The 15309-nt window shown below is 44.8% G+C and overlaps 1 protein-coding gene across 8 annotated transcripts in view; it reads right to left on the minus strand.

The window, feature by feature from the left end:
* Positions 1–15309, minus strand: part of LOC144140994 (ecotropic viral integration site 5 ortholog-like) — a 295696-nt gene that overhangs the window by 5341 nt on the left and 275046 nt on the right. For 7 of the 8 annotated variants that reach the window (XM_077672493.1, XM_077672483.1, XM_077672496.1 and 4 more), the window contains 4 exons: positions 12905–13084; positions 10755–10901; positions 10518–10613; positions 9351–9446 (listed from right to left, as the gene is read on the minus strand). In XM_077672493.1, coding sequence (XP_077528619.1) covers positions 9351–9446; positions 10518–10613; positions 10755–10901; positions 12905–13084 — 519 coding nt within the window. Of the gene's footprint in view, positions 1–7754; positions 7923–9350; positions 9447–10517; positions 10614–10754; positions 10902–12904; positions 13085–15309 lie in introns of all 8 variants that reach the window. The other variant, XR_013316413.1, reaches the window with a different exon arrangement.

A 15309-nucleotide genomic window follows, 5' to 3' on the forward strand; every position in this document is an offset into this window, starting at 1 on the left:
GATGTGCTGCCCCCTTTTTGCCCCAAAAAAACTCTGTGTGTGTCATAGGAATACGAAGATAGATAGGTCTGTCATTGTTACTTATGCCATACATTTAAAAAAAAAAGGAACATCATCAGTACAGGACTAAAATCGCCCATCATTTGACGAGAAATACGGCCATGAGACAGCACACACCTAGGCTTTACCTGTACGCTGTCAATTGGGTGCACTTATGTGCGATAATGTTATCTTGAAACTAGAAGCATGGGGGTGGTGGGGGTTGGCGAAAGCCAAGGAGATAGGAGGTGCTCCAAAATCCCCTTCCCCTTGCCCTTTAGCTGCGTGTCACCTGTGTGCTGTGGGAAAGCCTGCTGCCGCTACTGTAGGAGGCCGGTGCATTATGCGCAAAGCCTTGCCCATTGCAAAGAATGTTTGGTATGTCTTCAGCGGGGCACTTCTCGTTTTTAATGTAAGGCATAATTCCAAGTATCAGAGTTCACTGAAACAATAGCATATATTTTGCCTTATTGAAGTTCAATATGTCCTTAAGAAATATTCAAAGTGTTGTTGAACAGTGCTATTCGACTGAAGATAATTGAAGATAATACTGTTCGCTTCAGCATCCAGAAGTAAAGAATATTTGCACTACTCTGGCTAAAGCATTGCTAAGGTATTCTTCAAGAACTTGAGTGTGTATGCATGTGTGCCTCTGCATTCCCTTTCCCGATCGGAGGTGGTATCATGCCACTGTGCCCAGTTACCGCAACCTCTCTTGTCATCCTTGTCCTCGTCACTAGGATGAGGAGTAAAATAACCATCCCTAATTCAACTCTTCACACTAATGAGGAGTATAAGGGCCAGAGCCTGTGATGAGGAGCTCGGGAATCAACCCTCAATTCCTTCATGAGGAACAAGGCCTTGCTCCTCATCTAGCCAGTCAAATTAGTTGGATGAAGTGCCACTGTTTCACATGAAGAGCAATACTGTAATCCTGTTCTTTATGCCACTCTTCCCATCGGCACGGCCCGCCAACTTTTCTCTGTTCGCATATGTCACTATGAACATCCCAATTTAGATCCCCAAACAAGTACAGTAAAAGCCCGTTAATTTGAATTTCACAGGGGCATCTAACTAGTTCGAATTAACTGAAATTCGAAACAATGAAAGGGATTAAAAAACGGCAACATTTGAAGAAAAAGAAAATTGGGGGCACCTCCAGGTGGTACTTTTATTTAGAAAAGAAATTTGTTATTGTTCCCTGCTTTTTTTCTCTAAAGGCGATCGCCGTCGCTCGACCTTCAAGAGCTCTAATGTGCCGGAACATGTCTTCTTCCCAATCCTCAAAACTGAAGAGCAGCCGGGCGTGACCGAGTCCTTCCATTCATGTTGACAATAAAGGTCTTAACGGTGCTTCACCTTCTTTACTCGCGTCGTCATCGTCCATGGCAGGTTCATGCTCGCCGAAGACTTGGGCGATAATTTCGTCATCTACGACGGCTCCGCACACAGTGGCGCAATTGTCTACATTCATGTAATCACCGAAGTTGGTATTCCCGACCACTGCACGCACAGGAACAAGAACCTCCTCCACAACTTCCCCGGTGTCAGTGTTAGCTTCACTGAAGGTGCAGTGACGGAAACAATTCGTGATTTTTTTTGACCCAGCATCAACTTTTGACACCGACTGCAAGCTAGTTATGGCGGCGTGCAGTTTGAATTGTAGAGGCGGACTGAATTGGCGTTGAATCGAGTTTTTATAAACCCCGCGCCATCTTTCGACAGCGACTGCAAGCTAGTTAGTTATGGCGGCGCGCAGTTTGAATCATCCGAGGCAGACTGAATTGGCGTTCGAATTAAAGAGCTTTTTAAGACATAGGGCTTTATATGGAGCGTGACCAGACCGTGCCACTCAGTTCGAATTATCTGAAAATTCGAATTATTGAGTGGTGAATTAACGAGCTTTTACTGTGCTATAAGACATGACCCCACCATGACCCCACCACTGTTCCCCACCATATTACTACCACGTGACAGAGAAGTGTACAATGCACATCAGAATGCTTCTCTAAAAGTGACAGTAAGGCTTTCACCACACCCACCTGTTGGGAGGCAGCAAGAAAAAGTTCTCACGGTATATTTTTGCAGTGCAAACGCCCATGGGGACATGATGAAATGACGCACACCAGTGCCCTCATAACTTAGCTTTATTTGACACTGTATACATTTGAGTGTATTCAGCTATCATGTGAGCACAGAAAACTGCATGACCATAAGGAACATCGGCTACTCGTTAAATGACACCATGAAATGATGCCACCGTTCATCTCATAGTATCATGCAGGCACCAAAGGAAAGCTTGTAGAACTGCTCACAAACTTCACCACCACAAAGTATCTGCACTGAGCTGAAACGAGCAGCTAACCTTCTTTAGGGTTAGTACCCCAGATATGATGCTTACACATGAACACTGGCAAGTACGATTTTGGCCGAATCTACAACCTCCATTTTGATTTTTGGTTTGAATGTCGGCTGACTGCTGAGCAGTGTTGGGCCCACACCAACAATCTTGGCAATGTAATATGTATCAAGGTGACCTCGCACATGGCCTTCCCAATATTTCGTGCATGTTTAACTCTTTCGCTACCGGGCCTATCAAAATCGATCAATTTGACCGATACTTTTGGGAGCGCCTTTTCATAGCGTTCCAGGCATTTCTCGAACAAGTAAAGCTGTTCGGAGTTAGATCAGAAAATGGCCTTTCAAAATCAGTTTTGTTTTCATTTTTGCTACGGAAACGGGATTTTTGACACGCTTTTGAATCACCTGGGTGTGGAAAAGGGGCGTGGTCATCACGCGTCACGGCTACCAACGAAGAATGCGTGCAACTCGTAATTACTCTGCACCAGCGCTTGTTTTTTGCTATCAGGGCGTGAATGGGGAACTAGCAAACGATTTTCAATCGTCAGGTTTGCGCTCTGACAGTAATAATCCCAGAAATCGGCTGAAAATGTCAAGCAGTGCCTGGTTGCAAAGCTACTTTACGATTTTAGGCAGTTTTATTGCCTTTGCGCACGTTGTTCTAAGTACTGTGGTAGTTCTACTTACCCCAATACCATTCGCAAACAGTTTACAACAGTTTCGGTTTCGTTTCTGCATCGCAAAATTCATATTTAGCGCTACTACGCCCGAAGCGTCCGCCCGAAGCGTCCGCGACTGATCCTCGAACAAAGCACGGCGCTCCCGATTTCCCCCCACTCTTACCCGCTTTCTGCGATAAGAACTTCAGATGCAAGTCAAAAGGTGACACCCAGTCGGCAGATATCTGTTCCGCCGAGGACAGCGCTTCAAACCGGCCTCACACTGCCAGCTGTTCGCCTTCCAGTTTCGTTTCCATGCGAGGGTATATCCGGGTGTCTAATGTTGCTGCTTAGTTGAACTGTCTATTCGGACGGAGTCTCCGATAAGTTTTTGTACTGTTTCTTTTGAAAAATATTAGGTGGCGCTGCAATAGAGGAGGCTCGTTGTGCTGATCTTTTTCATCGCGCAACTGCTACTCGGCCAAAGATCGCAGGGCACGATTCTAGCTCATCGTACCTCATTTTTTGCGAGCAAGGCAACAATTGCGAGTAAAAAGATGATAATAAAGCTCAGCTTTATGTTTTGAGAGATAACTGACCGTGAACGACAACAAGCATCAGCCACGGCGTTCCGTTTCCAACTTCATGCATGTTTTTTTCCGCATCGCGTGCTTGTCCCAAATATTGTGCTCGCTGTAAATGCAAAGTCAGCCATTGACAAGATGTTTTTACGTTATGTGGGGGCAAATGGGTGCCTCTGATAATGACAAACCGCCAGATTTATTCCAGGAAACCACCCGAAATTGCACATTTTGAATTGGAGGTTGGGCTTCACCGCATGACACGAGCACCGTGCATGCTAACATTTTTTTTTTATATCTGACAAACTGTTCCGTGCAAGTCAACATTTTTTCTAGGGCGTGTTTTTGAAATGTTCTTCTACAAAATGTATATTCTAATTTTTTTCTACTACCGGTAATTTGATATACACAACTCCTTTTTTATCATTTTTTTCGACAACTTGACAAAAATTTTGATTTTGATATTTTTTTTACAACTATGATATATAAAAACCTTTTAAAAACTGGTGTTATTGGAAAGGCCGTTAGATAATCTGCATTTTGTGTTCCTGCAATTAGTGCCTAACCAAATTTTAGCAGGAAAAAAAATGTTTCCTTGGACCCCTAAAATTAGTCAATTTTCCGGCGGTAGCAAAAGAGTTAAGGCAGCCTGTTGTCAAGGCAGCGTGCTGTCTGAGTGGCATACCTTCACTTGCAAGATAATGGGAATACTAGTTTGCACACTACGAAGGGACCCCTGAGGCTCTTTGCACTCGTTTGCTCACCACAGTCATAATGTGCGCCAACAGTGAAAGAAAGCTTCTGAGAAGCCGAAAAGTGTGCTTTTTTTTTGTTTCCCATGGTCCTGACCCTGCCCGACATGTTCTGATGATGTGGTATCGCTGCAACATTTAATTTGATTTTCCAGAACCCTGCTGCTTTTCTGGGCACACTGAGGGCCTTCAGCTGCAGGCACGGTTTAATGGCTGCATATACCTAGTCTGCCGCAAATGGTGCACTTGCTGCAAGAAGCTGCCACGCATTTTAAGTTGACTAAAGTTTTGCAGGGCTAAAGTTTTGCAGCAAGTTCCCGAAACACGTTTTCTATTCCCCTTTTTATGTGGCAATAGAGACTTGCTTGCTTGTAGCTCATAGTGCCAGCCCACATGCTTGCAGGAAAATTGTATGCTGGCCTTATGGCAATGAATGGGCAGAGCAGTGTACAGCATTGGTCATGAAGAATTTATTTTACGGAGTAGGAACTTCGCCTTTCCTGGCAAGTGGGCAACATACGCGCCAGGAGCTAAAACATGGTGCTGGCATGTGCTGGCTACAGTGGAAACTGCCGACGTTTTGGCTAACGAGAGAATCAGGTGAGCACCTTTGTTGCATTCTAGGTCTGTGATGTCGGCCCCCTATTGCGAGCCCGACAGGTTCACCTGCGCCCTTGCATGCTTCTTTAGCATTGGTCACACAATGCGGGAATATGGCTAGGTTCAAGCTGGGTGAGCACAAGCTCTTTTTTATGGTATAGGGGTTGGCAAGAAAAACTCGTCTCCCAGCTACAGCCACCTGCCGATTTTGACTGCCAGTACAGCTAGTAATATCACTATTTCCTGAAGCGCAGGTACTGGGTAACAGTATCTGCAGGCACTGCACTTCATCACCAGACTAAAAATATCACGTGTTGTCGGCAGTTTAAAGGTAACATTGAGTCCAGGGAAGGCTTTGGTTTTGCAGGTTCAATCGTGTGAACAGAGCATGCTCCCACTGAAGCAAGTGCCTGTGCTGTCTGCTCGAAAGCGAGAACAAAGCAAGTGCCACAGGGCCAAGTTGAAGAGCTCGCATAAGAGCTCGTATTAAGTGCTGCAAGGCTATGCCGCTTTGTATGCTTCCATTGGTGCATTGTGGCATGTGTTTTTTTTTTTTTTTTTTTTTTTTTTTAACGATGCCTAATCACTTGCACACAGCATCAGTGACAGCAGTTTTGCCTGCTAAAAACGTTCAGCATCAGTTTCAACCACAAATGTTTCGATAGCAGTATCGCCTCCTAAAACCTCGACACACATTGCCGAGATGTGTGCACATGTGAAACTGGCGTACTACGAGCTGACTGGGTGACATCAAAATTAAATTACGAGACAGGTTGCAAAGGCAGCCGAAGCTGCACATTCCAGTAATCGGTGAGAAAGAACTGCACCTGTGGCACTAACTGGGAAAAACAGTGAACATCTGTTACAGCCCAGTGCACGCACTTCGCGACAGTGGCACCATTTTAGAAGTTCCTGGCATTTCCTGAGAGTCGCCTGCCCTCATGCTGTTTCTGTGGTTGTGGTGGTTGACTGCACTTAAATGATCACAATAAGGAAAAAAGCCTGTATGGAAGGGGTGCTTGCGCATGCTTCTAAATGGTGCCCCTGTGGTTGCCTGGTTTGCAAAGAGATGGAAAATGAACTAACCCGCAACTCCCTATTCCTCGAGACTATGTTACTCAAGCACTACTTCATATGACAGCTTAACAGGGTTCGTACAGGCTTCAAAAGCAAAAATTCAAGGGTTTTCAAGGACTTTCAAAGACCAGAAAACGCATTTTCAAGGTCCCCATCTAATGTTTTATATGTGGGATTATTTATAACTTTTCCAACACAATGCAAAAGTTACTATACCTAAGCACATTAGTGCACATTTAGACAGGTGCTAACGGGTTCGTATATGCTCCCAAGCTTTATTTTTTTATTTCATGGCTGGTATTTAGAGGTTTTTCTTTTTTCTTTGTGTTTTGCTGAGGCTGTTTGATTTCTAAACTTAGTTAATGCTGCCTGCATCTCCTGCTTTGTCAGCAAGAGTATCAGCTGAAATTAAATCGAGCAAGTGTTGCTTCAAGGCAGGATGAACTATCTATGTACACGTCCACCATTTGCACGTAAAAGCCAATGTAAATGGAGCATATGAGGCACAGCAAACATGCAATGAGCAAGCGTCCACAGACTAGATGGAAGATGCAAGATAGAGAACAGAAGCTTGCTTTCACTGGATTGTGTCATGATATGAATTGGATTGACAAGTGCCTGCTCCCAATGTTGCCTTGTAATAATGAAAAATGCACCAAACTTGTAATTTCACGCAATACACTGAAACTTGATTGTTACAATGTTTCTTCACATTTGTTAACACCTAAAATCTATGACAAACACTTTAAATTCTTGTGAAAAGGCAGGGCCATTGATTATGTCCGGAAAATATCAAGGGTATTCAATGACCCTTTAAAAATTCCAGGACTTTCCAGGCTTCAATTCAAGGGTTTTCAAGGTTTTCAAGGACCTGTGCGAACCCTGGCTTAAGAAAAAAGGAAGGAAGGAAGGAAGAAACCCAGGATTGGTTGGCAACTATGCAGTTGCCATAAAGACCATTGTGCGGCACATCCTTTCTATAGGCGGTTTGCATGTAACATCTTGAGAATGGTTATCTGCAGAGCTATCACAACCCCTCACAGAGCATGTGTGAAGCACATATGCTTTGGCAGCCTTTTCTTCTCAGCCTTTGGCACAACCTGCAGGCTGGTTAACTCACCCACAGGAACAGCGCTCTTAACAAGTGAGCGATATGTAGATGTACTATGATCGACAGAATTGGCTGCGTGCACTCCAGAAAATTATTGGTTAATGCTTGGCAATGTGGCAGTAAAAAATGGTGGACTCTGTGCAGTGCACACCAACAAGTAGAGTTCTGCATTTCTTCTCTGCTTGTTATCTGTTTATTGTAATCAATACAATAAACAGCAGAGCTTCAGCAAGTCTGTAAAAAAAGGTTTCATTGCAGTAGGCAATGTAAAGGGCAAAAAGGGGGCAACTATGTGCCTGGGCGCACTCGTTTTTCTGTACCAATGTTTCCCACAGGGCCACTGCCCAATGCAGGCCCGCGCTAAAACGTGACCCAGAAGACTGCCTCAAAGTGCAAGCACATGATCAAAACAGTAGTGCTGAACCAAAGGAAAACACCACGTTAGTGCGTGGAAAGCGCAAAAATGGAAAGCGCAAAAATGGCGGCACAGTCCCAAAGCCACAGGCGTGAGTGAGCGTGCAATCAAAAGCAGGGCATGGGCAGGCAGGCAGGCGTGAGTATGAGCGGAGATCACCTTTTGCCCGCGTGGCAGAGAGACAGAGAGCAGTGTGAGAGTGATAGAGCCAGGCAGCGTGTTCTAGAGTTGCTCAAGTCCCAGCCCCGAGTCCCACCCCATGGGGGTGAGCGGCGACGGGTGCAACAAGCTGGGCAAGATCGGGGAGGGCAGCTCTAAGCGGAACTTCTGCAAAGACGGACACATGGGGAGGCCCCGTTGGAAACAGCGCTCGCACTGGTCAGGGGAACAGGGGGCCGCGTTTCCTCGGTTAATACCACCAGGCGCACGTGTGCCAACTATGGGCGGCCCCTCAACCACGCGGTAGTCACCGTCGCTCTTTGTCATCAGAACAGACTCCAATGCGTCAGAGGTACCCTCTCGCTAATCAGTTACACTATGTATACATTTTTTAAACACATTAGCCAACTTAGAGCTTCACAGCCCATGCTCATGGCCAATTTTAAGTCATAGGAACAGGGAGGCAAAAAACAAAAAAAATATCGGTGCAAGACACGAAATAATTTTGGCACTCATTTCTGCCCTGCCACTGTGTCTCGCGCGAGCTTTGCTTATCATTTCTTTCATTTAGTTATTTCTTCCCTCAAGTCAGAATAGTGACAACCACATGCTGATACAAGAAGCATATACATGTCATATCATGCCCGCAAGAATTAGATGGTATTTTTTTGTAGTGCACAGGTGGGAATTCGCTCCACCGAGCCAACACACTAGGCACAAACGCACTCAGCTAAAACAGCTGGTGTCACCAGAAGACATTACATTGTAGAAATATGCATACAGGTGTCTTAATACAGATTCTTCGACTTTTACTGTGCAATGAAGACGACGGTGGCTGTATTTGATGCCTCAACAATTTCCTGCTACCAATTCCTCAAGAAAGACGATGGTGGCTGTTTTTATGCTTTAACATATTTTTTGCTACCTGGTGATAAACCAAGGAAAGGCAGCAATACTACAGACAACTCCCGCCTAATGCCCGCACCTAAAAAAAAAATAATGTGAAACAAAGACAGCTTGCTATGGCACAGCAAACAACAGTTCTGTTCATTGAAAATGCTATAAAGACTACAATAAGCACCGAGTACAAGCACACAGCTGTAGACTATAGTGATACTAGACATGTGATGGCTGCAATGCTAATGTACTTTTAAAAAGGTTGAGCATGTGTACTTGTAGGATTGCAGCACCTTCAGAATCATCAGCAAACAAAAAGGCACAGTTCCTTTCGTTGGGAACGAGATCAAGCCCTGAAAAGTATTAGGATGCGAATTTAAGAATTTATTGGGACCATACCACTGCAACAGAAGCCCATGTAATGGCATTATCAAGAACCAACATCCCAGTGAACTCAAACTCAACAAAGTGTCCATCTTGCTGCAAAGATGTCGCGACCTTTTCACTGAGGTGACACCCCTTTTCATAGCACCAATACCTTTCAACCTGCATTAATAAGCTCCCTACAAAAAAGGAGGAAAGAGCACAACACGCTGTTTTAGTATAGCCCCTTCATGTTTGCATAACAGGCATATATATAGAAAATGTGCTCTTTATCAAAGGGGAGACTGCCATGAAGAGAAGAAAATGAGGCCCCACCTCAGCCTTCAGGTCGGACACCTTGTCCTGGAGCTCCTTGACTTCTTCGGACTCGGTACTGCCCCGCAGCTGGCCAGCCGTGAGCAGCTCCTGATTCTGGGTGCGGAGTTGAACGTCACACAAGGGTCAAGCATTACAACACGACTCGGTGGCTCAGCAATGCAACAAGAGTACTCATGATCAAGAGTACTCATGATAAAGAGTACTAATCAAGAGTACTCATGTTGTCATACGAATGTAAACCTATTCACACACCAACAAGAAAAGTTTTAATATCTGGCGAAAAAAAAAAAAAACACTTTCATCTATCCATCTGAAGCGAAATAAAAGTGCGATTTTTGTACATTGTTTTTCATATATTGCATATTTTGCTAATATTAACTTAAACTGAAAAGGAAGTGGTTGATGGCCTGGTGCCCTCCCCAAAAGTTTCACTAAACACGAGTTCTAACATTACACTTTTACTACTCGCAAGGGCTCAAAAGCAGAAACAACCTGGCAATTGGAACAATGCATATGCGATGGGGAGGCACACAGTGCAGGGACAATTGAAGCCCAGTGCATAGGCGACGCTGAGACTACTACAAATCCTTCCTAGTTTCTACTCACAGAAGTATATGCAGGTCAGGAAATCGCTTACTTTTGACTAGCAGAATTGCACCGTCTGGTTTAATGTCCCACAATGAACACTTAAAAAAAAAATGCATCCATGCCCTCCAAACAGCTGTAACATGCGGCCAGTGTTGACCCGTGCCCTACCCATTTCGAAGTAACACGTGACCAGTTTTTGCCATTGCCACATTAACGCTGCTCCACCCGAGCCCCCCCCCCCCCCCCCGTTCCCTGTTCCCCTACTGGCTGTTATTGCTTGATCTGTGCTTCACAAAGTAGCTTGGTGTGCGACCGCTCTGCTACAAGCAAGATTCTCTCCCCTTACTTCTTCTAACTCCTCTGCAACATGGTTTTTTCGTGCATGCGCACAGGGTTGCGCTGGAGGAGTTTTCTGCCTGCACAAGACCACCGGATTTTCCTTTTGCCTCACCATATGAAGCTTGGCTTTGAAAGAGAAACTCGGGGACTGAATCGGTGCCAGAAAGAGGCACGCACAGATCTGTCAACGACGAGACAGGCTGAATAACTGAACGAGTGTGCTACAAGAACACACACCTTGATCTCAAGGGCGGAGATCTTCTGCTTCATCTCTGCAATGATCTGGGTGTGTTCCACCTCCCGGATGCGAGCGTTCATCCTTTCCTCTTTCATCTAGAGCAGGGTAGGGAAAAAGAAAGATGAAACACAGGAACAATGATTCTTTGCTGCAAGGCAACTCTGAATGCAGCATTTTGTGTGCACTTGGTTCTGCATGGGTCGGGCACAAGAGCAGCAGCAGAGAGGCCCACCCACCTGCGACTCTAGGTTGGTGATCTTGCGTGCCTCATCCTGGACAAGGGAGTGCAGCTCGCGCTCTTTCTCCGAAACCTTGTCCGACATCTCTTGGTACTTGGAAATCTCATCGGCCTGCCGTCGGATCTGGTTCAGGCTGACCTGGTTCTGCACGAGGGGCAACACAAGGCATTCAGGGGGGGGCACACGCCACTATCACCACTCAAGGTCATCTGCCCAAACCCCACCACTTCTTGGTCTATTGTTCAGAGTGTGGTAACTGTACAGGCGCCCAGTATTTCCTCCTCCCCACCATTTGTCTGAAAAAGCAATCAGGGCAACTATTGCCCTGTCACTATGACAATGCCATTGTCATGATATCTCATCACTGCCTTCTATATTCATAGAAAGCATTGATGAGAAACTTCTGCGGCCACTGCAACCAGTCTTGATGTAAATGATGCAACTACAGCTGTCCAACTGCATGAGTGGCACAGTTTTCTCAACAAAGTGAAGCCGCAAACACGGGGACAACCACGAGCAAGAATGTTTATTAAGTAGACACCGCAACCTCCTATGCATCACCTCACCGACCATCCACCACCACACTATTTCGGGATGAAATGTTGTGGTCCAACGCTTGCAATAGGGTAGACTCATCAACAACATCGAGACAGCAACAGGCCATCAAAGAGGATGTCTATACTTTCACCGAGTGCCTTGAGGCTTTACACACCAAACTGAAAAGCCTCGACGCAGTCGTCCTCCTAGACGCAGAAACTGATAAAATAAGGTAAAAATAAGGAGCTAACTCCGCACATGCCAATTGCTAACATACTGGATATGGCAATTCCAAGGTAAATAGATTGCTTCACCTAATGCTACCAGAAATACTGGGTCAACTTAACCCTTTTCATCACTTAGGTCCCCCCAAAATACACTATTCCGATTCCCAAAACTCACACCTACATTCAACCAGTGCCAGTCCTTGGAAAATGGTCATTAGCCATTTGTACTGGCTCTGTGCAACATGCTCACCAACTATGACAAGCATCGTTATCCCAGAAGTGAAGAGGCTAACACAAAAAATGCCCTCAATAAATGACACCGGGAAAAACTCTGCGGCATGTAAATCCGAGATGGATGATACGGAATTTAAACTTCTGAAGGCATCGACCCGTGAAGTGAGCTGTACCACAATAACTTACTGTGACTCACAAACTGAAAAGACTTGGGAACACGTAAGGGCCAATGTTAATCTGACGCCAGGGTTTCACAAAATTCAGGTCGATGCAAACAAAATGTGTCATCGCATCTTGACAACATAGAAGAGTACAGAATGCACTGAATTATTGACCAAAACATGTCAGCCGAACAACTAACAGAGTGATGATGAAGCACCATGGACACCATGAGGTGTGCCTCACGTAGAATGCTGTAAGACTTGCCTTTTTGTTTCACTGACCCTGATCAACATCTCAGTGTCGCATTTGAAGCGCATGTTAAAGTAATAAGTGCTGCAGCAAAAGATATCAAAGGAAAAACTTTAAGTGACCTTGACGCTTGTGGAAAAAAAATAAGTTCTTCAGCCCCACATGGCAGGAGGACCTCAAATCAAAGACTAATCCAAAGCCTTTATCAGGCAGAGACATGAGTAGGCTAGCTTATCATGTGCTGGAAAAGTTTGTTGAAAAAACTGACTGATAAAAAGTCAACAGTGTAAGGGGGGGTGTAGACAACTGCACTGCTATCACCGCCCTGACAAAGGTGCACTTGTAAAGATGGCAACAAAAAATGTTAGCAGCCATCCCAATCAGTCTTGACGTAAATTATGTAAATATGGCTCTTCTACCGCACCAGCGGCTTGCTTTTCTCAACACAATTTAGCTACCTTCGCCCAATAAACGTGCCCCAACGCTGATGAAGGTTGTTTGTACCTGCTGGCTCCTTACTGATATTCCGGGTCAACCTGTGAGCTAATTCAACCTTTATTAATGTAGACAGCCCTGTCCCCAAAACACTCAGAAGCGAAAGCTTTTAGATAATACTTACCTGGTTTGCCGTTTTGAGCTGCGACTAAATGGTGAAAAACCGCTCAGCAAGGGTAAACCAACATTAAGAAGGAGGCACGACACTGAGGAACTGCAACTGCAAGGACTGCGGCCACTCGCCTGGGTCTCCAGCTCCATGACCCGCTGACGCAGCTCCCGCAGCTCCGCGGTGGCGTCCGCCTCCTTGAGTCGGGCGGTCATCAGGTCTTCCTGCAGCTGGCTCACCTGCAGCTTGTTCCCACTCCACCGCGATGGCGTCGACTGGTTGTCCGACTGGTGGGAATTCTCGGAGCGGTGCTTCTGCAGGCCGAGGGAAATAGCATAGGGTTAGCTAAAATTCTGATGGGCGCGCATCGATACGAGCACTTCTTCACAAGTGCAACCTGCCAACAGTATCTGAAAGGAATCGAATCCTACGTCTTAACTTTTTCAATAAAAAGTTACTCGACAGTATGCTATTGACACCACCACCATCTCTACCGTTTCAACAGGTTACCACTGTCGAATGGAACAACCTCTCTAACACGGCAGTAACCGAAAAATCACTATCTGCTCTCAAGTCGCATCTGCTGACATGATGCCTCTTTCTGTTTTCTGCATATCCTGTGTATGTTTGAGTGCGTTTTGCTGCGAAGGTGACTACTGTAAATTATTTTTCTCCCACCCTGCTAGGATACTGAGCAAAGATTGCAGTATTAATAAATAAAATAAAATAAACAAATAAATAAATTCACGCACACTGTCTTCATGCATTACACCCTCAAAACATGCAAAAATGTCATCCTTGAGTAAAAACGCACTAACATCCGAAACTTGGGTTACTGTGTGCACAGTGTCTCTTACTCAATTTGATCCACAGCTAACGTTTATAGTTCAAAGTACCCTAGTTTTTTGAATATCCAAAAATTATGAGTAGTATTATGGGTTGGCCGTGCGTCAGGGCACAAGGTTCTGGCTTCACTGCGCGGCACTCCCTTTTTTACTGCACAACACCAAACGTGTCTGAAAAAGGTTAGTACTGTAAACGTTACAAGAAAGTGTGTTACTCATTACCTGCAAATAACAGTAATGCATTAACGTTACGAATAAAAAGTAATGCACGTTACTTTTTGATACTTTCCTTACTATTGCAAAGCAAAAGTGCTGGTATTTCAACAATAGCAGCATGTACAAGTAGTGTTATTCCAACAAAAATATTCTCTAGGAAACAGAAACAGATCAAGTATATTCATCATCATCATCATAATAATAATCATCATCATCACCAGCCTATCTACGCCCACTGCAGGGCAAAGGCCTCTCTCATTATTCTCCAATTACCTCGGTCCTGTGCCAACTGTGACCAATTTATCCAACTGTGCCAACTGTGACCAATTCTGCATCGCGAAATTCATATTTAGCGCAACTACGCAGTTACCCAACTTCAAGGCTAACTGCCATGGCGCCTGAAGCGTCCGCGACTGATCCTCGAACAAAGCACGCCGCTCCTCATTTCCCCCCACCCTAACCCGATTTCTGCGATAAGAACTTCAGATGCAAGTCAAAAGGTCACACCCAGTCGCCAGATATCTGTTCCGCCGAGGACAGCGCTTCAAACCGGCCTTACACTGCCAGCTGTTCGCCTTCCAGTTTCGTTTTCATGCGAGGGTATATCCGGGTGTCTAATGTTGCTGCTTAGTTGAACTGTCTATTCGGACGGAGTCTCTGATAAGTTTTTGTGCTGTTTCATTTGAAAAATGTTAGGTGGCGCTGCAATAGAGGAGGCTCGTTGTGCTGATCTTTTTTAGCGCGACTGCTACTCGGCCAAAGATCGCAGGGGACGATTCTAGCTCATCGTACCTCATTTTTGCGAGCAAGGCTACAATTGCGAGTAAGAAGATGATAATAAAGCTCAGCTTTATGTTTTGAGAGATAACTGACCGTGAACGACAACAAACATCAGCCACGGCGTTCCGTTTTCAACTTCATGCATGTTTTTTTCTGCATCGCGTGCTTGTCCCAAATATTGTGCTCGCTGTAAATGCAAAGTCAGCCATTGACAAGATGTTTTTACGTTATGTGGGAGCAAATTGGTGCCTCTGATAACGTAAAACCGCCAGGTTTATTCCAAGGAACCACCCCAAATTGCACAGTTTGAATTAGAGGTTGGGCTTCACCGCATGACACGAGCACCGTGCGTGCTAATATTTTTTTTTTATATCTGAAAAACTGTTCCGCGCAAGTCGACATTTTTTTTGGGGTGTGTTTTTGAAATGTTTCCCTGCAAAATGTATATTCTAATTTTTTTCTACTACCGGTGGTTTGATATACACAACTCCTTTTTTATCATTTTTTTCGACAACTTGACAAAACTTTTGATTTTGATATTTTTTTTCACAACTATGATATATGAAAACCTTTAAAAAACTGGTGTTATTGGAAAGGCCGTTAAATAATCTGCATTTTGTGCTCCTGCAATTAGTGCCTAAATAATTTTTTAGCAGAAAAAAAAATGTTTTCTTGGACCCCCCAAAATTGGTCAATTT

The sequence above is a fragment of the Haemaphysalis longicornis genome, unplaced genomic scaffold (genome assembly GCF_048455015.1).
Source record: "Haemaphysalis longicornis isolate Haplotype H1 unplaced genomic scaffold, Haemaphysalis longicornis Haplotype H1 scaffold_1, whole genome shotgun sequence".
Lineage (NCBI taxonomy): Eukaryota > Metazoa > Arthropoda > Arachnida > Ixodida > Ixodidae > Haemaphysalis > Haemaphysalis longicornis.